The 27,874-nt window shown below is 37.0% G+C and overlaps 1 protein-coding gene across 1 annotated transcript in view; it reads left to right on the top strand.

Moving 5' to 3' along the window:
• LOC105923295 (neurexin-1a) overlaps positions 1-27,874 on the top strand; it is a 400,667-nt gene that overhangs the window by 21,476 nt on the left and 351,317 nt on the right. Inside the window, exons 3-6 of the mRNA XM_036126148.1 lie at positions 6,489-6,506; positions 9,510-9,539; positions 10,243-10,254; positions 10,688-10,735. Coding sequence (XP_035982041.1) covers positions 6,489-6,506; positions 9,510-9,539; positions 10,243-10,254; positions 10,688-10,735 — 108 coding nt within the window. The remainder of the gene's footprint in view (positions 1-6,488; positions 6,507-9,509; positions 9,540-10,242; positions 10,255-10,687; positions 10,736-27,874) is intronic.

The raw sequence follows: 27,874 nt of genomic DNA, 5'->3' as shown, positions 1-27,874 counted from the left end.
AATATTATTTTGTTATGTAAACTGATATTTTCTTTTTTGGGGGGTTTTCCATTGCAGAACAAGACATTTTTGTGATCATTACAACATGATCACAAAATATTGATTTGGTATTTGTGCTTTTCTTTAACTTTCCAAATGTTCCCCAAAAGGCTTCAAAAATGTTACATAGGAACATTTCTTACAAATCATTTGAAATAATCTAAGAATGTTTTTTTTTTTTATTCTTTAAAAGTCCATTTTGAAGTTCTGAATTCCTTGCCCTATTTTTTGCTAAAACAACTGTGAACATCTCAAATTCTTGTTAACAAAAATATATTTGCTACAGTTGGCAACAAACTTCAGTCTTTTATTATTAAGAAAACTGTTGCGTTTATTCTCAATGTAGTCTAAAGTGATTTGTGGTCATCTGACTTGATAAAGCACTGTACAAATACAAGCCGTTTGCCATTTATTCACAAATAAAGACATTTTAAACCAATAAGAATACTTTTGTTTTAATAAAATATGTGTTTGTACTCCATTTTCAAATATTGGTTTTAGTTTAAATGTTTTTAGAATGACCCAACATGTCCTCTATTGGAGATGTATTCTGTATGGAGAATGAATGGTGACATGTACCGTTTATCATTCATTTTGGATGCAATATATTCTGTAGCTGTGGGAGTTTTCCAGATTATTTGATAGGATTTCTACATTTATTAATGGTTAGACTATGATGTTCTTGTTATAGTGTATATTTAAGGGATTTAAGAAGTAATTATAGATTGTGTGTTGTTATGACAGTTTAGTTGCATTGCAGGAGCATCTTTTAGTTGGAGTGAAAAGTCAGAAGTTACCGTCTTTCCAAAAAAAAGTTCTGTCATTTACAAATTTAACACAGAAATCAGTACATGAACGTAGAACTGTGCTCACCTAATGTAACTGAGTAGTTTTTTGTGTGACTTTGGACTTTTACACATTGTCGTTTGAATGAGTATTTTTTTATTTTTGTTGTTTTCCAGACTTAAGTTCTGCCCCTGACACATTCGAATAATGTAAATGACCTTAAACTGCATTGATTACTACTTGGTTCTACCTTGATCCATAGAACACAACTTAAATCTTTTTAAAATGTAATTACACAGCTGATAGATTGTATCTCAATATTAATTTATCAGAAAAGTGAGCCACAAATATTGACTGTAGGAAATATCCATTCGGAGCTTTGCAACTATATATATTCAGCTAAATATTTTGTTTCTGACAGGTAAATATATTTATGTACACTAAGGGAAATATTATTTAGTCTGCTTTTAAGCTGCATGATGTTTCACTGAGAATTCCTAATCTGCTTTCTTATTTTGAGTGATATGAAGAAACCTGAAACGATAACCATAAAGTGAGTGGAGTTGTTATCTTATCATATTTGCATTGCTATGAATAGGACTCCAGATTCAAAAGAAATTGCCATCATTTGAGAACAAATATCTTTCCGGTTTTAAATCATTGTTTATTTTATCTGCAACCCAAGAGATGCGATTTAAAGATAATATTAATATGAATCACAAAAGTGCAAGAGTAGACCCAAAGCCATTGTGTTATTATTGGAAATCTTTGTAATAACATCACATAAGATACAAGATTCATTTAACACAAACAAACCTGAAGCACGGCAGTGCTTATGGCATTAACAGTAGACGGCAAAAGGTTGATGCAGCTTGAAAGGATCGCACAAAATTGCCAGATAGCAGAGAAAAATGAATTATATCTATAGCTGTGTTTCGTGTCTAGTGAATGTGACGCATGTTTCTTTATTTGAAATGTCAACTGGTCTCCCACTCTTCCTGCAGACAGACGTGTGTGTGTGTTTGTGTTTGTGTGTGGCGATGGCATTTTGAGGGTAGCTTGAATGATGTATCGTAGTGGACTAACCGTGGCCAGTTTTTATGTCTACTGTCCTGTCACTGTCCTGTCCTTTTGGCTTTGGACACTTGTCACAGTTTAGAGCTCACAGTTAGGGGGGTTGAGGTCAACATTCTTTTTGTGAGAATTATGTCTGCATGAGGCAAAGTGAAAAGAAAACCAATTTATAGATTCATATTCCCACCTGTGTGTGTGTGTGTTTATTTTTTGCTTGGGAAATTGTACACCAGATGTTTCATTCAGTGAGGCATCAAGTTGAATAGTAATGTAATTATATTTCTTGAGCCATAGACTGCTTGTGTGCATAACATAACAGCATAAGACTATCAGAGATGCAGATTGTTGAGTGCAGATTGACAGTTGAGTGCATTTTGGTGTAGAGTTACCAGCACAATAGCACCAGGATCACTTTGTCAAGGGGATTAAATGGATTTACAACTGTGGATTAGAATGTAACCAGCTGGGGACATTTGTGGAAAAAAGTGTGTGTATGTGAGAGGGAGAGAGTAGAATGAGAAAGGGAGAGAAAAGAGTGATGGGGGTTTGCTTTAATGGATCCTGTCAGGTGATACTGCTATTAAGGAAAAGCTTCTTTCCTTCCTTAAATCACCAAATGAAACTTCATTCCATGTAGCCCCTAGAGATTGTTTGAATTTCATTGCATACGATACAGCTGGCAAAATAAGTACATAAGAACAATGATAACATGTCAACATTATTCTCAGTAAATGCATTTCTAATGGGGCTGCTGATATGAAGCCCATGGCATATGTGACTAACAACCCAAGTGACATTACAATTATTGAATGCAAAAACACATACAAAGCTAAAAATATAGATTAAATCACTGCGTATATGGGTGGAAATTATTATCAACCGCCTTACTCTCGTTTACCTGTAAAAATGGGTCTCATTACTAAGGTATCACACCAGAGGCATGTTATGACAGGTAAAAGCAAAGGGCTCCCTTAACACTTTTGCTATTTTATTGTTGCACAACATACTGATTGCGCCAGTTACAGGAGTATTGCTAAACTTCTGAATCTTCCTGGTGAGCACCAGCGGGGCCACAATACTAAACTGGAAAGAACAGAGTTTAACTATAAACCAGAAACAACCAGGTGCTGCTTGCAAGATTTCTGACGGTGGCAACAAAGAGCAGTCAGTTTTTCTATGCAAATATAAAGTACAGCTTCAATGCTCTTTCAACACACAAAACTCCACTGCTGAAAAAAAAAGTATTGGTGAAACTCATTCAGGGTCAGCTTCTGAACATTTGGACATGCCAATGAAGTACTGGGGAAATGTAGTCCAGCTCAATTGATTTTAAAAAGAAGAAAATAATGCTGCAAGAATGGCCAAGTCTTGAAAACAGTTGAACCTCTATGGAGTTCATAGGAGAGTCTCTTAAAACTGATTGTGCACAAGAATTAACTTGGATAACACTTGAGCAATGCCTGCCACTAGTTCCTCTGAACAGGAAACATTTAGCAATTTCACCAAAACAGGGCTTTATACAAAGTATTGAAGAATATTTCCATAAGCATGGTAAAATTGTATTACTTTTGCGATTCCACCTTATCAAACTTAATTTATGGTCTAATTTGTGTTAATTTCTTTGAATGTATGGTTTACGTGGGTCAATAGATTACCTAGGAATGTATTCACTGAGAAAACTGCTTTTTGTTCAGTGTTAATTTTCCCTACTGTATGCCTATGAACAAGGATCACATCAAGAGATCTTATTTTCAGTGGTTTCACTCTTTGTTACTTTTGACATTATTTATTGTCCTATAGACATCAAGAATCATGTCAAGATAATGTTCCCTTATCTGATTTAATTTAGAGGCCATTAATATTATGTTTCTAAAGCTATGCTATAATATGTAGATAATTAATAGATTCTAATTGAAGCTCTAAGCTAATAAAAGGAAGGGAATCATTATAATAGTGCTAATCTCACAGTTCTTAAAAATATGCTAAAATTGTAAAATCTTTCCACACTGGTTGCTCACAGATTTATAGCCTACATATCCCATCCCGAATATTTGAGTCTTCTAAAATGTGAAAACTATAGTAAACATGTGTCTTTGGGGTCATGACATCAGCAAATGTTTTTTATGTCCTAATAAAAGTTTTTTTCCACATTTTTCTTTGGTCATTTGCAACTGCCAGCTTCATGCTTGCTTTGTCAGAATGCCTTTTATTTCAGCTGTGCGCCTTTCATCATCAAAGTGAAAAACACCTTTTTCAAACTGTTTGCATGTTCATGTACTACAGACAGTAGTATCTCATCTAAGAGTCCTGTTTTAGTTGGAAAGTACTCCCCATGCGATGTATTTTCCACCTGATTGTTTACGTAGGCATTCATTTTCGATGAGAAGTTTAGATAAATAAGACATTATGTTGTTTTTCAAATGTATTTAATCTAACCAACATTAGGAAAAAAATATTTTCCTAAATTTCACAGAATTTGTGTAATCTCTTTCTAAGCAGTAAATAGCAGTCTAATCATTTCTGTACATTGCTATGACTTTGGTTAATTGTATGCAAGGTGTCTGACTTGAAAAGGGAACCAAGAGGTATGGTAAGTTTTGGGTCAAAGTTAAAATTGCTTAACTTGGAGCAAGATACCATTTTGAAGAGGTAGGAGTTCATACTGTGGTAAAAACTGGAATTCTGATGGTATGGGCTGATTACAAGAACCATCACCTTAGCTCATTGTAAATGGATGTTGCATGCAAAACCCCAAATGTTGTCATCACACATTTGCTTTTTTTGCTGTTGCTTTTGTCATGTTTTGTACCTTTTTTAATTGCGTGAATCTTTAATTATAATTCTAATACATAACCTAACTATAAATAACTGATGTAACAGCATATTTTTTAGAGACAACAAATGTTTGCTGTTACACAATCTGTGTTCCTTGTTTTGTGTTGCATGTTTGAACTTCCATCATTATGTCAAATTGGTATATCTATCTATCTATCTATCTATCTATCTATCTATCTATCTATCTATCTATCTATCTATCTATATATATATATATATATATATATATATAGATATAGATATAGATATATAGATATAGATATAGATATAGATATATATATATAGATATATATACCCACGGATGGCAAGATGGTTACCTCACCTATTTAGTACCACGTTATGTATTTATGTCTGCGTCCTTTATTAGAATGACATATATCGCAAAAAAATACTTTCTCACTTTTTTACTGCCAACATTAACACTGAAACAGTGAAATGTAAGCGCCAATCTTTTTTTTTTTTTTTTTTTTTTTGCATTGCCATTACCGGATGCACTCACTGCTTTTTGCCTTCAGTGCTATGACTGAATCACCTGAAAATATTTTCAAAAGATCTCACTGCCTGTTCTGAAACATTTGAGGTCTTACATATACAGCCGATTCCATTTGTTTATATTATTTTTGCTTGCATTGTATTTCATCATTTAGGGCAGCTTTTCATCTAACAAAAAACAAACAGTTGTGGTGGTTATTTTGAGCCAGTGGCGATTAAATTATGTTTAAAGAGAAGTGAAATAAATAAAAAGCTTTAATGAGCAAGAATGAACAAAGGAGGATGAACCAGCCTCAAGTTGTGTTGCCCACCTCCTCGCCTTTTCATGCTGTATGATCAATACAGCATGTTCTTGAATCATTTAAATGTGAAGTCAGTTTAAAGTAAAAAAACCCAAAACAAAACAAATTTACTTTTTTGCTTATGTGTAAGCGGTCAAAAAGGCTCACTCGTTTTTAGCGTTGCCCTATATTCTAGGACAAGCATAAGCTAGCCAAGCCACTGCTTGGGGACCCTGAGGCCTGATGCGGCTCCTCACAGAGCAGCTTTTTATTAATGAAAAAAAAAAAAAAACATTTCTTGAAACTTTTAAGACAAGTTAGTCTAGGAAAAAAAAAACCTTAGTTTTGAATTTGCTTCAAGTTTCTTTGAACACTGAATTTAGTGAATAAATTAAATATAAAAATGGTATTTTCAAAATAGACATTTTAAGGCAAAGGTGTACCAATTAAAGAAAATAAAATAGTAATGATTTAATTGGATATCACAATTTAAAGCTACTATTGAAACATTTTGCTGTTTATATCTAGGGAAACCTATCTCTACAATTTATGTAATGTAAAGTAACAGATGAAAATATGCCATCCAGTGAATTTAAAGAGCAGCTCACTAGTTAAGTATTATTTGCAACATGGAGCTTAACTACCATGGATAAATGTCAATTGATGTTTGATGGTCCTAGTCAATTGATGTTTGATGGTCCTAACTTTAAGTGGATCCATAAACAATTTTTATTTAATATAAATTTTTTTTTGCCCTATACTATCGTGGACCGGCTCTTTTCTAGGTTACCAAAAGCATTGTTACCACAGGGGGTAGATGTACATAAATGTGTATATCCTGTTCAGATGTTACAATACGTAAGTCACTTGCATGTGATGTTTATTGCCTTGCATGGTGACAACATGCAATGGCCACTACTAGCCTGCATGCTGCTTAATCGATATCTTCCTCTCTCTCTCTCTGCCTGTCTGTGCCTCCAGAAGACAACAATACCGAAGGTGGGTATTTTCATCCTGGGAGCTGATTCCATCTAAGGTCAATCAAACTAATGTCAGAAAATGTTTTGTAATGGCGATTTTATCGATGTAACCCGAGTGGTAAGTGTGATGTGTTATCTTTAACTCTTTTTCTTATATTATCTAAACAGAAAGGACATCTACTATCAATACTACTACTATTAATAATAGTAATAATATTAAGCAGAATAAAATCAATCAATAAATGACTGGAAGAATATATAGGTCAATTGACTTTGGAAGATATTAATACCTCTAAATGGAGGAAAAACAGTTGTGTGAAGAGTAATATCTCGAACAACCAAGGTATATAACTGGTAATATTTTAATAACCCTTAATATAATAATATATCAGATTATTAAATGAGTTAATATGTAATATAAAAAAGTGCCTTAAAAGCCTCCTGATTAATTTTTGTTTGTATCCAACGATGTCTTGAAGACTATATTAGGTAACGTTTCAAATTCCTCAGATACTTTCCACAACACCGACTGTCTTACCTTTCAAACCTTGCTCCGTAATTTAGTGCATATTCTGGTTAAATGAAATTGTGGCAAAAGAGCTGTTGATTATATTGGTTAATTTCATCCATGAATGTTCTATTAAAAACAACAGCAATCCTGAAAACTAAAAGATACAAAAGCCATCAGAATATAAGAGTCCTCTTTAAGGATTCAAAAAATCCAATATTTTACTAAACAGAACAACATTGTATAGTTGCGCACTTTGACTTTTTTAGGTATGCTTTCCTTAGATCCGGCTTAATATATTAATTAAGCTTGCTTAAACTAACTAAATGCAGATTTAAGCTTATCTTAGTTTGGGTTCATACTTTTTAACCCCATCAGTGTCAGCTATGAGGATCATTAAGAAAAAAAAATTACAGAAACCTTAAAAATCATTTCTGCACAGACTGCACAATTTGTGCTACATTTTTTTATCACAAGAAAGCTCCCTTTCCAAGAGTCCACATATAATTTTTATGATTAAGACATTTTTCCTGTTGAAGCTACTTATTTAGTTTAGCACCAGTCAAATGGCAGTTTATTCAACAAAAACATTCACATTAAAAGGAGCATAGCGCAAGTCCAGGAGTTGCCCCCTATGCTGACAAGTTGAAATGACACCAATGTTGAGCACATGCAGAGAAGAGAAAGAGCACCTGCCACTGTGACGGCAAAGGTGCCACTTTGTTTAGAGATGTAAGGTCTTCTGAGGTGATAAAGTTATAAATCTTGAAGTTAGCCTGTGTTTTCTCGCTAATATGTAAATGGCAGCAGAGACTCAAAACAGTAGCCAGGTGAACGGGAGTGTGCAGCTCCTGACCATCACGTGCACGCCCATAGAATATGACCTGAATCATGAACTGACTAATGGGGCCTATAGAGGCAACTGTGGTAAATAGAGGAAAACCCATTTTACAAGTCTAGCAATTGTAAGGGCATAAATGGGAAAGAAAAAAAAGGTAATGTTTAACCTTTTAACTTGCACAGTGGTCCTTAAATGCATTTACGGCAAATATACTATATATATATATATATATATATATATATATATATATATATATATATATATATATATATATATATATATATTTGTAGCCAGCAGATAAACGGCCATACTAAGTCAAAATAAAAAGGGAAGAGTGACTTTTGTAATACTTTTTTATTTCATTGTTCATGTTGCACACATTCAAAAACCATACAGAAATGAATCTGTTTGTGTTTTGAGATACATCTTCAGGCGTATTTCAGGTGTTCATATCAAGCAGGTCTCAATAAAAGGGAATAGCATCACAATAGAAACTTATTTTCAGTAATTCAATTAAACCTTTACAGATGTATTTCTCACTGGATGACATATTTGACATTTTAATGTCTGTTGTTTTTGATGATTATGGCTTACAGCAGATGGAAACCTAAAATGTAATTTCTCAAAAATGTAGAATATTACAAAAGGCCTACGTATACCCACATACTGAGGGGTTTCTAGGGCATGGGCTGAAGCTGTCTATTCGGTCTTCCAAGATACTGCTGAACCATAGATAAGGTCAGTGGATTAAAATCTAGTGATGATTTGGGGAGTGTGTTTATATAGTGCAAAATTGGCCATCCATCAGGAATTGTTTTGGGCCCTTTATGATTCCCTCTGCTGAAAAACCTTCTGTAGATGCTGAGTTTGTTTTTCAGCAGGGCTTGCCAACTGTCCTCACTGCCAAAGCACCAACACCTGGTTTAATACCGCGGTATCACTGTACTAAACCCCGTATATAATCTAATGGACGTTGTAAAGAGGAACGTTGAAGACTACGTAGCCAACAACGCAGACAACATGAATGCAGCTAGTTTTACAACTTGGGCTTGGCACCTCGGCAGAGCCACAGGGGGATTGCGTCTGTGCCAAAATGCATTGATGGAGTATTAACCAACCATTATGTGCATATACTTTTAAAGTATTTGGCCATGCTTTTCTGGTGTCTGACTTTTCTGTATTAAAATACATTTCTATTGGGTCCATTTTACTTTCAAATTTTCTGAGAAACTGAATTTGAAGTTTCATATAAATGTAAGCCATGATCATCAAAATGATCAGGTATACAAACATGAAATATATCCCACTGTGTGTATAGTCAAAATAATGTAAAAGTTTCCCCTTGTGATTTAGATTTCTGTGTTAAATTGACTTTAAGGATATTCTAATTTACTGAGGTGCACCTGTATAAAGGTCAACGTGACTTTTGCTTTCTGAGTGATGCATAGTAAGTTTCTGATGATGCATTGTGACTCTCCTTGGGTTACCTTAATGCTCATCAGACTAACCCTGTTTGTACGCCCCCCACTTGATCTCAATCCCGCTTTTCCCTTATCCCAACAATCCTAAAGTAACACAGGCATCTCCTGTCAAGGAGATGCCTGCATGTCAGTGTCACACAGTTTCCCATGATCCCTTGTTCTCTGCTGACTGTACTGTTATTTTCCTTTAAGGTCTGGCACACCTGATGATGGGCGACCAAGGTATGGGCTACACTCCTTTTTCCTGTCATTCCTCCATTGTTCTTCCTGCTCCTACTGTGTGTAGAAATGTGTGAGCCGCTAACTCCTCTGCAGGCTTGAAGCTTAGATATGGGTTATCTGTCCATTTATATCAGTGGCATTTCCTTTACTTCTTGTAAAGTTTTTCCATCTTACTCTTTTGCTAGGTGACCTTGTTTTAATATAAAGTTTGTGTTTTGCCAAATAGTGATGACATTTCTCCTTATGTGTTTTTCTTTTAACTATTATCATTCACTATATTTATTTTGGAGAATTTGGGGTGGTTTTAGAATAGGACAACTTGCATTAACCTTGCTTGGATGAAGCGAAAATAGCTTACTGCACTTTTAAAGCTAATCCTCATCTGTCCTCACTTCAGTAATGCATGTTGAGAGCATCTGCAGAGACAGTTGTACACTCTGTCTTCATTCTCCATTTCTGTGGTACCGCATATTGTCATGGAGTAGCAGAGCAGCGAAGTAGCTTTCTGTTTTCACCTCCCATAGCAGCCGCCTATTTCCCCGCCCTGTGCTTACAAATATTTGCGGCCATCAAGCCTCTCAATCACTGCCCGTCCACTACCCTCCTATTTAGCCAGGACACTTACTGGTGTCTCCTCTCCCTTTGCTCTTCCTCTTTGTCTGGAATCTGCTTTCTTCATGGGACATTTCATCAAATCTCATAGGTAAAAGTAAAGGTACTCCCCTTTTTTAATTCTCTGGGTTCACTGAGCTTTGTGGTAATTTTTTGCCGTTATATACTCATGCTGAATGATGTATATAAAGTCTCTGGCATTTAAAAAAAAGTGGTTATCAGCAAATTAATTAGAGGGTTTTAAGGTAGGTGCTGCTCTTGCTTGAATTCACATGCTCAATCTGTGTCGCTTTTAGTTTTTTGTATTATTGCATGAAAGCCATATAGACTCATATGAGCGTGTGAACCCCACAGTTGCTGCCCTAGTTCTTATGCACAACCTGCACCCAGGGGAAACTGCACTCCTTTTGTTTAAATAATGGGTTTTGAGGTTGATCATAGTGTTGTGGGCCTCCCATCCTGGCTGTGATCCTCACCTCTTCTCTCTGTGGGGTAAGTGGACTTCTGATTTTTTCCCATTTGACTCTCCTCCTCAGGGCAGAGAGGAGAGACTTGGCATGTAAGGTCCCTACTGAGCATACAAGGTAACATTTTAATTGTTTTGTTATCATTTCTACAATAAACTGTGATTTAACAGGTTCACTTGTGTTATAGGTATTTTGTCAGTGCATGGGATAGCTAATTGTAGAATAACATTATAATAGCTAACTAATGATCAATTATAATAATGGTGACTGGATTTTCAAGTCTGCTTTTGCTTTTTATTTAATGTGTGTTTTTTTTAGTTAAGAATCAAACATTTAAAACCAAAAACCAGCTATTAGGTTATACTAAATGTTTTCTGAAACCATACACTTGTGAAGCGTCATTTAAGCAGGTAAGTGACAAATACATTATTTAATTTGAAGAATGTGATTTTTGTTGCTTTAAGCCGATATGGTTTCTGCATCTTTGTCTATGCATGGCACACCTTTTTTCCAAACTGCACTGTTGCACAGCGCTGAGGAATGGTAAACTTATCAGGTGGCTGTATGCGAGAAAAGTTAAAATAAGTGTAGTTTAAATCTTACTCAATTGTAAAATGAAACAAAGCCTTTTTTGTTTCATAGTTTTCCTGTTTTTGGACAGTTGAGATTATTAACATTATTTCTGTTTGCTAAAGCCAGACTAATGAAGGAATATTCTATTCCTTTTCTTGAAATCCAGAAGTTTGCAAGAATTTCCTGAGAATTTTGTAGGTTTATCTTTTAAAGTGAGTAAATGGTTTGGGGACTATTTCCATTGGTATTTTAACACGTTTTACCTTTCACCTTGACTGAACTTTTGTAACTGAGTCAGGTTTGTAGGCCACACTTTTGTGTGACTAAGATCAAGGCTTTGTCACTGAGCCACTTTGTAAATAATTTGCCACCTCTCAGCCAATGACTGTACAGGACTCTTTTCACTGTAGATAACACTCTCTTACCAGCTTCAGCCAACATCCAAAAACATCCTTTGCATTTTGTCTGGGATTAATAGGCACACCCTGCACCAAAATACATTCATATCTGAGACACAGAACCCATCTCTCTTCTGAAGGTACGAAGGAACGAGATTGCGCAATATTGTTTGAAAAGATGAACGTGGTACCATTAGGCATCTTGAGATTGCATCCAAGGATAAACCAGTCTTGGGGGAGGTCTGCAACTCTCTTCCTGACATTTTGCCTGAATTCTTTTCTGCCAAAGCACCAATCAGGGATTATTCTTTTGAATAATCCCTGATTTCAAACAAGGTTGTGGTGCATTAGGGGTGTTACCTAAAACATTACATACCCTTGTGGGCTTTCCCAAACTGGATGAGGCATAGTGATTTTGGTGAATGTAAACCTCTGAATTTGAAGAAAGTAATTCAAATTCTCTGAAATAATTTATATCGTTTTTCCATCTTTTGGTAAATAGAAATACCACTGGTAATCCTAAATGACCTAATAAAGGCAAAGGTTTAAATAATAGATTATAAATCGTATTCCTTACTGCTTTTCAGCAAGCAGATTTTTTGTTGTTACATTTCACATTCAAGTTTGTTTCTACTGGTCCACCATAAGCTTATGCTTGAACCTTGTTTACTGATAATTCAGAACCACTCATGCAAAACCCATATAGCCCAAACGGACGGACGAGGAAACCATATATCAGTCTTAAAGCTGCAAAATAAATATGATTGCATGCATAATATGGCACACATAGGCACACATATGCACACACATATACATGTCTTTTCATTGGACTAGCAAATATTCAGCTGCTGTACTTATACAAACCACAGTCACAGGTTTCTAAGATGTGCCTCTGAGTCCTCTAACTAAGATTTGATAATTATAGTATGAGGATTGTATGCAAATGTACAAATGTGAAAACTGGAAGAAAATCCATTTGCAGCATCTTCCAAGGTAAGTGTCACTCTCAGTTCTATGGTCTTGATGCATATTGTTTAGAAAATTGATGGAGAAAATTGGGTTTCTGATATACGTACTGTATGACAAATGTGATTCTTTGATGTCTCTTTTTGTCTTGAAATGGAACATTAAGTCTGTGCCTGGCTTCAAAAATGTTTTTTTTGCTGTTCTGTCAAGGTTTGAAAAATCCTACAGACTGTTTGTTTTTGATTTGCAGAGTCAAAACTGGTTCTGCATTTTTATTCTGTAAATGCAGCTAGACTCGTACAGCTATGGCAGGTAACGTCTGTAACTCAAATATACTCAAAAGGAAAGTTACGTTCTGCCAAAGGCATCTCAGATTATGTAACCTACTGTTTGATACAGCACTTCTGTCATTTCTGATAATTATCTACATTACTTAAGGAGTCCGGTAGGTAAATCTGAATCATCTCCTGATAATGTGCTGTAAAGCTATATAGGTGTTCATGCTTTTGTATAAACACCAATCTTGGATGTGGCAGAAGGAAAGCCGCAGGGAAGGGGTCAAATAATGCTGATGAGGCACAAATCTGCCATACTCGGCCCATTGCTTCTAATTTGAGGCTTGGTAAGATGCCCCCTGTGTTTTACAGTGTAGAAACCCTGCTCAGTCTTTGTAAATGTACTCCTTGGTCATAAACACAAATCCCCACATGAGTGGTAAAACTTGGAGTGTGGACAGCGCTTGTGTTCATCGTCTACTTAAGCTTGTGAGAATGTTGTGTTTTATGTCGGCCCTCGCTGAGGTTCTCCTGTGTGACGTTAACCACTTGGTGTGGTTTATCCTCTGTTTCATGGCTCGCCCTTTGAGGATGGGCTTTTGTGTGTGTCTGGTGCTTTCAGCTAGTTTACCAATACTGTTTACCTAAAAACCTTGTTCCCATCCAGCTCCACGGAGCAGGGCGTGCAGAGGGATAAGTTATAATACCGCTGGCACAGGAATCGCTTGGGTATTTAATTGCTGTCATCGCAATAAACTGCCATGTGCAGCTTAAGAGGAACTGCAGGCTGTGCAGATAGGCTTACAGGTACTACGAGGCTATTTCTAAATTAGTGTACTTCCTAATGTAATTGCTTTGACTTTCTAAAGATGGAAATTGTTATTTTCATCACGGTGGAACATAAAGGGGGTCATATTTGTTCATGTTTTTGTGCATAATATTTTACATTTTACCTGATTAAATTGATATTCAACACACATTTTTGCACTGCTTGCTTACCTTGCAGACTGTTAATTCACCTGAGACTTTTGACGACTTGTCAACAATCTACAAGTGTTCACAAATGCTTTCAAACCGGAGTTACCTGCCAAATTCAGCGTGCATTAGCTGATATGAAAAAAATGGATTATCAAATCATCAAGAGTGACAATTTCACAGCCATTATCAGAGTTAAACGGGTGGGAATGTTACTCATGTTCTTATGTATGAAACTTGACTGGGGTTTGTAGGTACAGTAAGTGTTCACACAAATAAGTGTTTTGGGTTTCTCACATAGCCTTGGTGCAATGATTCAGAAAGTTCTCCATCAACAGTGTTTGAACATACTAGAAAATTAAATGGGGAAATCGAGAATGAACACACATATATGAATGGCAGACCTTTGCATATATTCAGAAACTACCCTTTTGAAAAAAACATGAGTATGATTTAACTTTGAGTGTTTTAATTTAATCCGTTACATGTAACTTTAACCTTGAGGGGAAGCTATGTCGTACGCAGGTGTGCTCGTGTTTGTACCTGTTACGGCATAGCACATTGATGGATAGTACTTACTCTGGGATTCAGCACAGCTCAGTGAGCATGTGACCCTGGAGTCAGCTCAGTGAAAATCATAGAAAGACCTTCACATGAAGCCCTGTATGTAGGACTTTACCACTCACTTGCCTTAAAGCACTGTGCAAGCATGTATGTTGCAAATATACTGTATTAAGTTTTATGAGCTACGTAACTAAAGAGGTAAAGCAATGTATTGAAACAATTTAAGAATATCAACACTTAATGTATCATGAAAATCAACATTATTGATTATAGAATAATTGTTTCAAAGGTTTTAGGTTGACAGCTACACTTTATGACCAAAAAAGGATTGGCCCTGTTTGAAGGTTCCTATATAAGGAAACCTAACTGATTGCATCAGGTGACTGACTTGGACGCAATCCCTCCTCCTGAACAAGCATGTGGTGACAGTGGTCAGTTGATGGATCGATCAGAATCAGAATTGTCTTCAATGTCATTACGCACACACAGGAGCAATGACATTTAGTTTGGGGGCATTGTGGCATTCACAGCTCAATGGAGTAAAAACAATAAACATACTTTTCTGGAGTCAACTGAATCAGTAAAGCGTAGTAAATAGTGGGAGTCTAAGGAGGAGTGATGGCTTTGACAACTCAAGGGAAGAAGCTGTGTTTGAGTTTGTTAGTTTATGTTATAATGGTTCTGTACTGCTTTCCTGTAGACAGCAGTACAAACAGGCTGTGGGCAGGCTGGGAGGCGTCAGCAGGGATGGTCCTGGCTGTTGTCTGAACTTGTCTAGGGTAGATGGAGTCCAGATCAAGCAGAGATCATCCCACAATCCCCAGCGCTGTTTTGTCTACCTGGGCCAAGTCCTTTCTTTCCTGTGCCATGCAGATCCCTTACCACAGTGTTGCACATATACACAGACAGCTCTTTATTTAGGCTCTGTAAAATTTCACAAGCACTCCGGACACATTTTGTCCAAACTGTGTTTTAGATTTAAATTGATTTGAAGTTTAGTGTAGGTTTCATCAGTCCAATATATTATATTTCAAACTGGACATAATAAAATACACTTTAGACTCTTTAAATTCCGGCCAAACAGCCCTTTGTTGCTGTCCCATTTGAAAACGGCTTTTAATTTTACATTGATAAGTTTCTGATGCCAGTCACTATATTCCTACAGTGCTTACTAATAATTTGTATCTCATCTGTCAGTTTCATTTTTCTACTGAGTACTGAAAAATGCTGCCAAATACGTGATTTAAAAGTCTTGGAGGTTTTCCATCAGGCTTGTAAACAAGTGTTGTCTGCCAACCTAACATCTTTGTATGCCCACTTTATCAATACAAGAGGTTTTTCAGTTGCTGCACTGAAGTTGTAAGGTGCCTTGAAAAAAAAAAAAACTTGGGTCGTGAATTGGCAATTCATAAATAAATTTAATTGAAATATAACCTCCCTTACTTCAAAATAAGACTCTTAGACTTAAAACACTCAACTTTACATCTAGTGCTAATGATATTACCAAAGACTTATTTTACCAGGAAAAAAAATCATACAATACCTAAGAGAACTGGACAGTGCTTTGTGACACAGAATTGATTTTAATGAGAAATGATACATTTTAATTTACCGAATTCCATGACACAAGATCATGTTGCATCCCGTATTGCATCAATTGCCATGTTGCATCAATACTTATAAACTTCTTAGATGTGCATAAGGCTAGGTTGTTGTCTTGAAACTGACTGATGCACCTTCTTGCTGCAAGGCAACAGCGCTACCCACTGCGTCACTGTGCAGCCCGACAATAATCAATAAAATTCAAAATGGAGAAAAACATAAGATTACAATAGATATATAACAAGGGATAAGAGCAAAAGTCTCAACATGTATTAAAAGCCAAGGAATAAAAGTATCTTGTGGTGAGTTTAAAAAGTGGACAATAAAGGGTAACTTCTAATATGAAACGGCAAAATGTTCCATAGCGGCAATGCTAAAAGCTCTGTCTCCCCTGAGCTTAAATTTAGACCTCGGTACCTCCAGGAGCAGCTGGTAAACTGACCTGAGGCAATGAGCAGGAGAGTATGGATGAAGCAGGTCAGAGTGGTAAGATAGGGCAAGACCATGTAAACTTTTAAAAACAAAATAATCTTAAAATAATAATAATACATCAAACTCGTGTAGCACGTTTTTGGACACTCAAAGACACTTTACAAAACAATTTTTAAAAACACAAAAATATACGGAAAAGCATACTATCGAAAAGCATGTTTAAATAGTTGAGTTTTGAGGTGTGATTTAAAGTTCTGTAATGAGTCTGAGTTCCTGATGGTTTGGGGCAGTGACTTCCAAAGGGATGGGGATAGAAGCAGCGAAGTCTCGGTCCCCCAAGGTCTGCTGTTTGGTGCGGGTGATGGGTGTGAGGAGATTGGTGTCTGCAGAGCGGACGGAGCGGGAGGGGCGGTGGGGTTTCAGGAGGTCAGTCAGATATGGAGGGGCCATATTATGAGGGGACTTGTAGGTGAGGAGAAGAAGCTTGTACTGGATACGGTATTGGAGGGGAGCCAGTGAAGCTGTTGGAGGACAGGGGTGACGTGATCTCTGGATCGGGGACGGGTGAGTAGGTGGGCAGCAAATTATTTTTGGAGATGGCTGAAGGGAAGACCAAAGAGGAGACTATTGCAGTAGTCGAGTATGGAGGTGATGAAGGCATGTATGAGGATTTCAACTGCAGACTGGGAGGCGGGCGATGTTGTGGAGGTGGAAGAGAGACGTTTTGGTGATGTGGCTGATATGTGATTGAAATGACAGGCAAGAGTCCAACACGATGCCGAGGTTATGAACGGAGGAGGAGGGGGAAACATTGTGACTATCAATAGTGAGGCTGAATTTTCGAACAGAAGGGAGAAGGGCATTTGGAACAGTGATGAGTTTTGTTTTGTTGCTGTTGAGTTTTAGAAAATCATTGTCCATCCAGGTTTTAATGTCTGAGATGCAGTGAATGATAGTGGAGAGAATAACTGGGGGTGATTGATTTTGTGGATATGTAAAGTTGAGTATCAGCAGCATAACAGTGAAAACGAAGTCCATGATAGCGAATTGTCTGTCCAAGGGGTAACATGTAAATAATGAAGAGGAGGGGGCCCAACACCGAACCTTGGGGAACACCATGAGTGATGAGGGAGGTATGGGACATAACGTTGTTATTAGAAACAAAATGGTTATGGTCAGAGAGGTAAGAGGTGAACCAAAGGAGTGCTGTACCGCAGATGCCGATGGACTGTAGACGGTGGAGGAGGATGGTGTGGTTTATTGTATCGAAAGTGGCAAAGAGGTCAAGGAGAAAAAGCATGAATATGGACCCCGAGTCAGCAGCGAGGAGGAGGTCATTAGTGACTTTGAGCAGGGCAGTTTCTGTGCTGTGGTCGGTGCGGAATCCAGATTGAAATGGTTCAAACAGCTGAGAAGTGTGAAGATGTTGGTTGAGTTGGGAGATGACTGAGCATTCCAAGATTTTTGAGAGTAATGTAAAATGTGAGATGGGTCTGAAGTTGGCAAGGTGAACAGGATTGAGGGCAGGTTTTTTCAGGAGGGGCGTAATGGTGGCAAGGTTCCGTGGGGATGGGACAGAACCTGTGATAAGTGAAGTGTTTATGATATGTGTTATGAGAGGGACTAGGGTGAGAATACAGGTTTTAGTTTTGAGTTTAAATGTAGAAAACAGAATGCGGGTGCTTGAGGAATTAGAATGGATAAAGTCTGAGTAGACACAGGAAGCCAATGGAGGGAAGCCAGAATAGGCGTGATGTGCTCCCTCTTCCCAATTCCAGTTAAACGTGTCATGAACTAGAGAGACAGAGAGACCCAGTATTCAAACCAGACAAGCGAGGTAAATGAAAAGGCTTTAATAAAGCTCAAAAATAGAACAGACAGGGATATGCAGGCTCGGTGGTCAAAAAACAGTCCAGGGTCAATACACAAAATGGCAGTCCAAAACAGGCAGGAATACAGACAGGGATAAGGCAAGCTCAGATAATCCAAAAGCAGAATAAGGTCAGCAAAAGGAGTAAGCAATAAGACAGGGCAAGAAAAACAGGTTCAGGGATCAGGCAGGCTCAGAAGTCAAAAAGGCAGATTGGGTCAATATTCACAGGACTATCAGAAAAGAACGCTGGATAAGACTCACCAAAAGGCTCAAATTGATCTGGCAGATTGAAGGTGGGAACGAGGCAGGTATAAGTAGGGGAGTGAGCAGGTGAATGGAGTGAAACTAATTACCGGAATGGGTGGAGCTAATCAGGGGAAGGAAAGTGACTGGAAGTAAACTGGAAGTAAACTGAAGTAAACTGGTGACTGGTGAAGGGGAGTGACAGGGTGGTGACTAAGAGGTGAGCTGGCAGATAGGTGGCAGGTGAAGTGAGTTGACTGATTAAAGGCTGGATACAGAGAAGTGATCTGAGCAGGCCAAGTGAATTGATAACATAAACAAAATCAAAACCCAAACCAAAACTAAGACAGAACCTAAAACAGAAATAAAACCTGAGGCAGGGGAGTGAACTAACTGATCAAAATTAACAAACAGCCAAAACAAAGCCCAGATCCTGACAAAAAGACGAACAGCAGCATCCTGGAAAAACTGAAGATGCTTAAAGGAGGACTGGCTGAGTCCACTGTAGAAAGCATTACAGTAAATGAGCCCAATTTGTAACAAATGCATTAATTACTGTTTTGAAATGTTGTTTTAAGAGAATCAGGTTTATCTTGTCATTTAAAGTTAAAAAGTTTAAAGCCATCCACACTTTAATGTCTTCAAGACACAATTGTAGGGGTTGGATCGAAAAGGCTCCTTTTTTTAGTGGCGTGCATATCTAACTGTCATGAGCATAAAAGTGAAAAGATGTTCTATGTTTTCTGAGTATTGAACTTAAAGGAAGCATGTAAAGAGACAAAAGCCGGGGACCAAAGACTGAGCCCTGAGGCACCTACTGTGCCAACACATGTTAAAAAAGAATCGCCATCACTTTGCAAACCTTGCAGCGGTGGGAGATCTGAAAATGGGATGGCAGTAGTTGGCCACAAGGGAGTTGGAGAGATCTAGCAATATGATTAGAAATCAAGAATGCAAATTCATTCAAAGGGCAGCCAAGAGCAGGCAAGAAGTGGGGTGCATAACAGCCCACATGAAAACACAGAATTACAATCATGCACACATGTATTCATACCTAGGAGAACTTTGGAGAAACCATTAGATTAGATAAAACTTTATTGATCTCACAATGGAGAAATTCACTCTCCGCTATGTTTTTGGACTTTAAGATGAAGCCAGAGTACCTACAGTGAATCCAAGCATGCACAGGGAGAACAGCATGTAGAAAGACCCCAAGCCAGGATTCAAACCCAGGACCTGAATGCTGTGAGGCAATGACGCAGCACCAAAGTGCAGCCCAGTATTATTGTAGTTGTTGTCATAGGTGGTGTTGAACAAATGGGATTTTCAGTTCTCTGCCAAGCTGTTGATCACACTTGCCCTTTATCAAACACCTTCAAACTGTTCTTCCCTGATTGTTCTATTTACCAAACTTGGGTCATTACACCTTTATGAACTCATTATAAAATTGAAACATGACAAATTTTAAAGTAGTAGTGGTTACATTTTTCTCAAATATTTTGTTGTCTTGGTTCTGCTTGGGTTGATTCACACTGCAATATCTGTCACACAAGAGTGTCTATCTATCCACATGCTAGTTTTTGAATGTTTGTTTGTACATGTGCATATTATTTGATCTGAGAAAGATTCTGTAGTTCAGAAAATATTTTAAAATATAGTATTGTACCAGAGTACATTGTGTCAAAACTTTTTTTCTGAGAAAAATCATTGGATGTGGACTGAATCAGTAATAGATGGTTTGTTTAGTATCACATGTAACCTGCAATAATGTCAATGAAATTCCTTCTGCTTCACTGACTCCTTCTAAATTAAAGTTGCTAAGCTTTAGCCCCAGACATTAGGTAAATCCCAAGTCACAGCCTTTTCTCTAACCTTTGTGGCAGATATTATGGTCACAATTAATGAAAGCAACCTGTGCTTTATGGAAGGTGGCGGTGAGCGATTATTTCTGAAGGTGCTTATTCAGAGCTCTTCTGAACACCACATGCAACGTTAATAACACCTTTACAGAAGTGGTTATTCATGCTCAAGTAAAATGTCACTGGAACAGCAATGTGAGAAACTGAGAGATTTTTTTTCTTTAACCATCTCCAGTCCATTTATGGTACATAACATTGTCATTGTTATGGAAAAACCTGGTCAGATAATTTGATTGACGCTCTCTGATAATGTGTGTCTATCTCTCTCTCTATCTGTGTGTGTGTGTATGTGTATGTATGTATATATATAATAAAATAAATCCCTGGTATTCGCACTGCCAGTACAGCCCTGTCAGTTGTACAAGTACAGCCTTCATGCAGCTACAGTTGAGAATGAAAGATGAACTAAGCCAGACCTTTATGTCATCGTACGCATTTTTCGACAGCAATGTGGTATCTAGCTCGCTCTGCCCTTAATTGAATTATTCACCTGTAACAAGGTCAAGATTAATGTACACATCACCAGTACTGGAGAAAATTCATCTAAATTGGAAATGACTACATGTAGCATCTAATAAGCCCGAAAACCATACATTTATTAAATCAGAGTCAGCGAAATCCCTTTGATGGCTTTTCCTAACAGTGGGTCCTCCAAGTTGTCTAAATATCAAAACAATTCCAAAATGATTTAATTATAATTTATTCACATATACAAGTGCAACCTTATATATAGTCCTATAAATGTTACATTAACCAATTTCATGTGTTTTATATAGATTTATAATCCATCTATCCATGCATTGGCATTACATACTGTGAAGCCCCTATCTTTATTGAAAAGCATCCAACCAAATCTACAGTCAGTTCTAAACTATCCACTTTTAAAATGAAGTTCATTTCAGAAACTTAAAAACTATTTTGTTTACTGCTAAGAGGTGTAAAAATGAAAATTGTTATATAGTAACAACTATATATTGATTCTCACTATGATTCTCAAGTAGTCAGTGGGCAAGAAGCAGGATTGATATTTCACCAGTCCATCTTGTCCATCTTGCGGCCAAACCATAATTACCTAATGGTAATATATACATTTCAGAGGAAACCAGAGATCCTAGAGAAAAATAAATATGTACACAAACTCCACACAGGCCCCAACAAGGATTTGAAACCATAACGGTTTTGCTGTGATGCAACAATCCTAATTCCTGCTCCCCCTTGCAGCCCAAATTCAAAAAGGCCTCTGATGTTTGGTACTTTTTTCAGATATATACTTTTCATATCATCCTTACTTAAAATGTTTAGTTGTAAGTTTTGTTTTTTTTCATTTAAATTTAGTTACTTGTTTAATTTCCAAATTAAAAAAGAGGAGCATTGCACACATTCCAATCATCCCTACATTTATAATGAGTTATTTTATTCCCAAGGTCTGTCACGACACAGCTACCATTCAGCAAAAACTCATTGGCAACTACATGAAGCTACTGTTGACTGTTGAAACATGGTTTTCATGCCAGGTTTTAAACAATGACGGGATTTGTGAAAAATAGTTTGGATTTGTAATCAGAAAATATTGAATAGAAAGAAAAGCATATAGAAGTTATTGAAGCATGTCTGTCACTGTTATATTTTTGATACTAGCTCTGTTCAGTACAAAAAACAGACATTTAAGTCAGTGCTTGTCAAAACACTAAATAAGAAAATGCATATCTTCTTTACATTTGTCATACCATTACATTTAAATTTAGATTAAAAATGATTATAAAACTGAAAAAAAACACAAGAGATATGGTAGTGGGGAAAAATTTGTATTTTTGTTTATGCCTACATACAGTTACTTTTTTAAAACCTTTGTAAAAGGTTCAAGCCTGTCTGATTAGAGTTGAGTTTCCTTGTTTCTTAGTAAACTTCACAAGTGTTATAAAACAAGCAGTAAGATTCCTTTCAGCAATTTATTCTTCCCTTTTGGAGCGTACCAATATTATATACCAGTTTAACATTTAAATCCCTGCAGTGCTTAGTTTCCCTGGTTTTCTCAGCAACTGGTGTTTGTTGAAACCAAGGTAATTGTAGTTGAGAGGTCGCAGTGACGGTTTTCATTGCAGCAGGCATCAGTAAAGCGACTCCTTCGCAATGCAGAGGGGGGAAAGAAGGCCTGTAATTGCCTGGAGTGAGATTTGTATATCTTGACATGGCAGATTGGCAAGACTGTGCTGAAGCTGCACAGATTAGTACATTACCACAGATTCTGCTCCTGAGGGGGAGGCAAGAAGACACACAGACACAGTGAAGGACTTAATGCAGACAGAGGAAGGCATTTGGGGACTAAGCACAAGGTGGTGGGCACAGAAGAGGAAGAGGGGCACCATGTGCAAAGAGGCAGTATGATAAACTAGGATTATAAATCAGAGGCATGTGATTGTAATACACACTGAAGGAACGTACAGTAAAGATGGAATAAATTAAACATTCAAAGTGTTGCCTGGAGTTAATTGAAAAACAGAACTTTTCTTTTTGAAGAAAATTAGCTTTCTTTGTTTGGAGAAAACATTCATTTTCATATGTTAAACCTGCTTGGGTTTCTGATAGGCATGTTTTGGCTGTCTGTGCCAGTCATGATTTGATTGCCAGCATCCTCCATTAAAAAGGCTGTAGAATACCTTCACATCATTAAATATCAGAAGCTGTTATCGTGGGAATTTCACAACCTTTCTGTCTACTTGTATATCATCGCTTTTGAAAAAAAAAAAGATACCACCATAAGCTTTGGTTATCAAAGGTTTTCTCAAATAATATTTATTTTAAATATGACGGGTATATGATTTTTTTACCCCCTAACCAAAGGAAATAGGGAGAGTATAGAATAAAAATGTGGGATCAATATGAACAAGGCTCATCTGGCTCCCCAGGTGGAGTGGAAGGAGATCTGCTCCAGATCAATACTGCTGGTCGATGCCAGTGAGAGACTGCAGTGATGAAAAACTCCCTTTCTTGGTCTCCAGAAGGAAGTGGATGAATTGCCGCAGAAAATAGATTAAAGGTAGATGCCTATACCTCAGCTGTTGCCAGTGAAATGTATCCTTTGTATGTCCTTTTGTTTAGTTATAGCTCAACTTCAGCATCATAAGTTATAGCCTTCTAGTGGACTTAAATAACTGAATGCTCCCAAATGTTTTAATGACGCACTGGATATATGTTAGATTATCATTCTTTTTTTTGTAACAGTTATTGTGAAAATGGGATAAAACATCCCTTGTTTACCAAGTGCTGCCTTACAGATGAAATGTGAGAACAACCTGCTGGCTTAGCCGCTTTCAAGAGATTTTTTTCCTTCTACAGCTATGCTTCTTCTATGACAATGCCAATGAAAGTCATTTTCACCTAAAATGTGGTATTCTCCAGACAATATGTTAAAGTGGAATCTGTGTGCGAGGGGTAAAATTAATCAAGTCATTAAATTAAGAGCCGCAAATGAATGCACCTTTAAATATACATTATTCTCATCCAGCAAAGGTATAAATAAACCAAAGTACAACTGATTGGGTTTGTTGGACAGAGCACCTAACTCTAAGGACCTGATCAGGGTAGCAAATGAGATAACTGCACACCGATTATAAAAAAAAAAAAAAAAAAAACATATTTTTTGGACTACCATATTTTTTCATAGTTTGGCCGATCCTGCAACTTATAGTGCGGGCGACTTATATATAAATTTTAAATGGTCATTAATTTTGACCAACATGAACCAAGAAGTAAACATTACCATGTATAGCTGCAAGAGGGTGCTATAAGCTTGTAAAAACTATATGCTGCTCTTGTAGCACGTAAAAATGAATTGAAACATTAATTTATAAACAACACAGACTCAACACACGTTTGTATGTTGTTTCGCTGTTTCAGTATGCATTCACGCAGCTGAGCATTGCGTGGTGCAGCTCGAAGGACCCAGGCCACGACAGAAACCTGTTATTGGGCTGTCCATGAAGCTAATAACAGCTAGAGCTAGCTTACAGGTCTATTGTCTGGGCGGTTTACAGCTTTGCTGATGCACATGAGCTTCATGTTGCTCTCAAACATCCTTGTCATACTGTTAGCTTAACACATAGCACCGTTACGCTCACAGTCTCATTTCAGCATCATTTTGACAACTTTTAGTGTAACGGGCCGGTGTGCTTAAATATGCTGGCGAGAACCTTGTTGCTGACTTCTTATGCTAATTTACCCCATTCAACAACCTTGGTATGTTCAATATTATTCAGCCAGTTGTGGATGCAGCTGTGTAATTGAATACCTTTTCTTACCAGATTAAATGTCAGTTTTTAGTCTTGGATTGTGTGAAATCACTTTCTAAATAAATGGATTTAGTCTATTGCGACCTATAGTCCAGTGTAACTTGTACATGTTTTTCCTTTTTTATGATGCATTTTTTGACTGATGCGACTTATAGTCTGGAGCGATTTATAGTTCGAAAAATACCTTTTTCCTATGTGAGCAAATTTAGATTATTGCCCCTGCTTTTGGAAGTCTTTCTATCATACAATAATTCCATTATTCAGACATGTTTCAGCTATGGAAGCGAAAGCAATTTGATTTTGATTGGCATCTCTCTTAAGGCCTGCATATAATCTGCAGGAATGGAACAACTGGTTTGGTTTTGTCAAGAGGTTAAGAACAGGAACATTTTATATTTCATTAAAAACTCAAGAGCAGCACTCCTAAGAAGCTGTGCCAGTGCAAAAGTGGAAATGACAAAATCTCTGCTTCACCACCTTTCAATGGCCACTTCAAATTTCTGACCAATGATTGTCAGACATCACACAGGAGAAAGAGTCTGGCCTGATGAAGCGTCCAGAATAAGCTGTAAAACCTTCAGATCCAGGTGACCAATAAAATAACGATTCTGTTTCCAACTCCCCTCAGCAGCTTAGACATGTGCAAACATTATGCTATAAAAGCTAAATACATTATTTACCATTTATTTTAAAACAGAAACAGAACATTTAGTTTAAACATCAATTTGTCCCAGTTCTTTAAAATGCCAGAATCTAATTTACATACATATTTTACACTGATAAAATAAATCGGTCGATATTTGGAATCTGTTTTGATTTTATTTTCAACAAATTTTATATAAATTTGATCAATGACATTAGTATCTGATATATTGTCGAACCTCAATGTTAGTTCAGCAATAGCAAAGGTGGTCTTATGTGGTTGGATTACAAAGTGAATAGCATACAATAAACAGAAAAATATAACTAAGTTCATGGGCCATCAATATTACTCTTTTGTTTATTTATTTGACTACGAGACACAAACGTTTAATGCCTTCTTCTGTGAGCCACAGTATGTAAATGGCAATGATTCCTTAGAGAAAAATTGAATAGTCCATTTCTTCCGAATCTTCCCTGGAAAATTTATGGAGGTCAGCTGCCATTTGTCCAGGAAGGCCTACTCTGAAAGTCATCACACTCATGACCAACTTGTTTCAAGGGGGGAAAAAAATCATTATTATTTAAGGGGAGACTTGTATTTACTTTTCATACACAAACTATTTCACATTTTGTCTGTGATTTGTTGCAAATAGATGAGACAATTTCCTGCCTCATTTAGAGAAACATGTGAACTGCAAGTTTAAAAAAAACAAAAAACATGTGGTAATGAGAACAACACCACACTCTCGTCTGTGTAGTTACTCGCTACAGCACCCTTTCTTCCCGAGTACCTCATCTTTGTAGAACAAATTGCTCATCTCTCTTGTTTAATTACACACAAAAGTGCCATATCTACTCTTCTCCGGCAAGGTTCAGATTACAAGTGTCATGAATTTTAATGGACAAACGGTGCTGCCATCAATCATTATAGTTTGCTCATGTTTGAGCTGTTAGAGAGCGACTTTTGAGCAAATGTTTCCTGACGGATAAACTCAAGATAATTTTCCTAGCGTCTGGCACATGACTACATTTTTTATTCATCATGTGTTTTAAGTGTATGTGTTTCTTGTAATTAAAAATCACAGCAGCAGGTTCCTGTTAAAAAGCCATTTCCCATCACTGAGGAATTGTCTTGCTGCTAATTAATAACCTGGAACAGTGAAATTTGAGGTTATGTGGATGGAGAAGCAATTTTGTTTTATTGCTGCTGGTCAGTAATGTTGTCCTTTTTGAGTTCTGTTTGCAGTAATATGAAATGTTGATTAATAGAAATGTTCAGATAAGACCTTCAATGAATTTAGTGTAAATGAAAGAAGCCTAGTGGCATCCTGCAATTAAAGCAATATGGTTCAGTAATCAGATTAGGAACTTAAAGGTACAGAGCCACATTATTAGATTGGTTGTTTTTTTTGTTATGTATGTCAGTTGCTCACTCTGGTTGCATACAAAGTTTTTATGAAAGACTGCTATGCCATAAGCTGGTTGAATATGATTATTATTATTATTAATTATAATTTGGTATTATAATTTAAATAATAAATCATTCAACTCAAATTTCCGCTATAACAAATATAGTTCAAATGGTGGTGATGTTAGCTATAAGCTTGTAAGTATTTATGCCACTAATGCATTAGTTAATTTGCTGTTATGAACTCATTTATGCTGGAATAAATGATCAGGTCGGACTGTTAACCGACCAGGTTTATCCAGCAGGCTGTGAGAACCCCAATGTAACTGCAATTAGAGTTTAAATCCTTATTCCTTATCACCATCCAATGATATTGTCTCTGTATTAATATCAGATGTTAACTCCAAAGGAGGTTAGCTCTGATTTCTGAATAACCATGTAACTGTGAATTGGACTGAACACAAAACAATGTCTATTCCGCAGTCGTTGTTTATTGAACCAAAAGCAATTCCCTGTTACAGTAATTCTCTGATTCAAACAACTTTGGAATTCTTACTCATTACTAAACTAAAAACATGCAAAATATATATGTGGAAATAAAGAACAAAACAAAATAAACAATGGATTAAAATGAGCGGTTAGCAGATCTTAACTTAACTCAAAGTTGTTTAACACCGCCCTCGAAACACCGGCATTTCACGTATCAGCATTGATAGACAGAACAGCTTCGGGAATCTCACTGGACGCTTTGATGTCTTACACAAAGCTAGTTCAGCTAAGCTACCTACAGTCCAGATACACGTGACCCTCCCAAGATGGCTGCTACGATGACGTATGAGGGGGGGTCCTAATAACGTAACCACGCTTACGCTGATAGGATAATGCCTCGCTTAGAGAGGGCGCAGCTAACTGGGAGTTTAAAGCAAAGCCCGCGACTTGAGCTCGGACAAAAGATTAAATTGATAAGAAGACGCGAAAAGAGAGAGGGGGGGAAAGCAGGGAAAAAGATGAAGAGAAATAAAGCGGTAACCCACGGCGGGGTTCTTGATGGATCACAAATCAACACAGCAAATCAATTGTAAAATGCATGCACATAC

This window comes from Fundulus heteroclitus, chromosome 22 (assembly GCF_011125445.2).
Source record: "Fundulus heteroclitus isolate FHET01 chromosome 22, MU-UCD_Fhet_4.1, whole genome shotgun sequence".
Taxonomy (NCBI): Eukaryota; Metazoa; Chordata; class Actinopteri; order Cyprinodontiformes; family Fundulidae; genus Fundulus; species Fundulus heteroclitus.
This window is presented reverse-complemented; position numbering and strand designations above follow the sequence as displayed.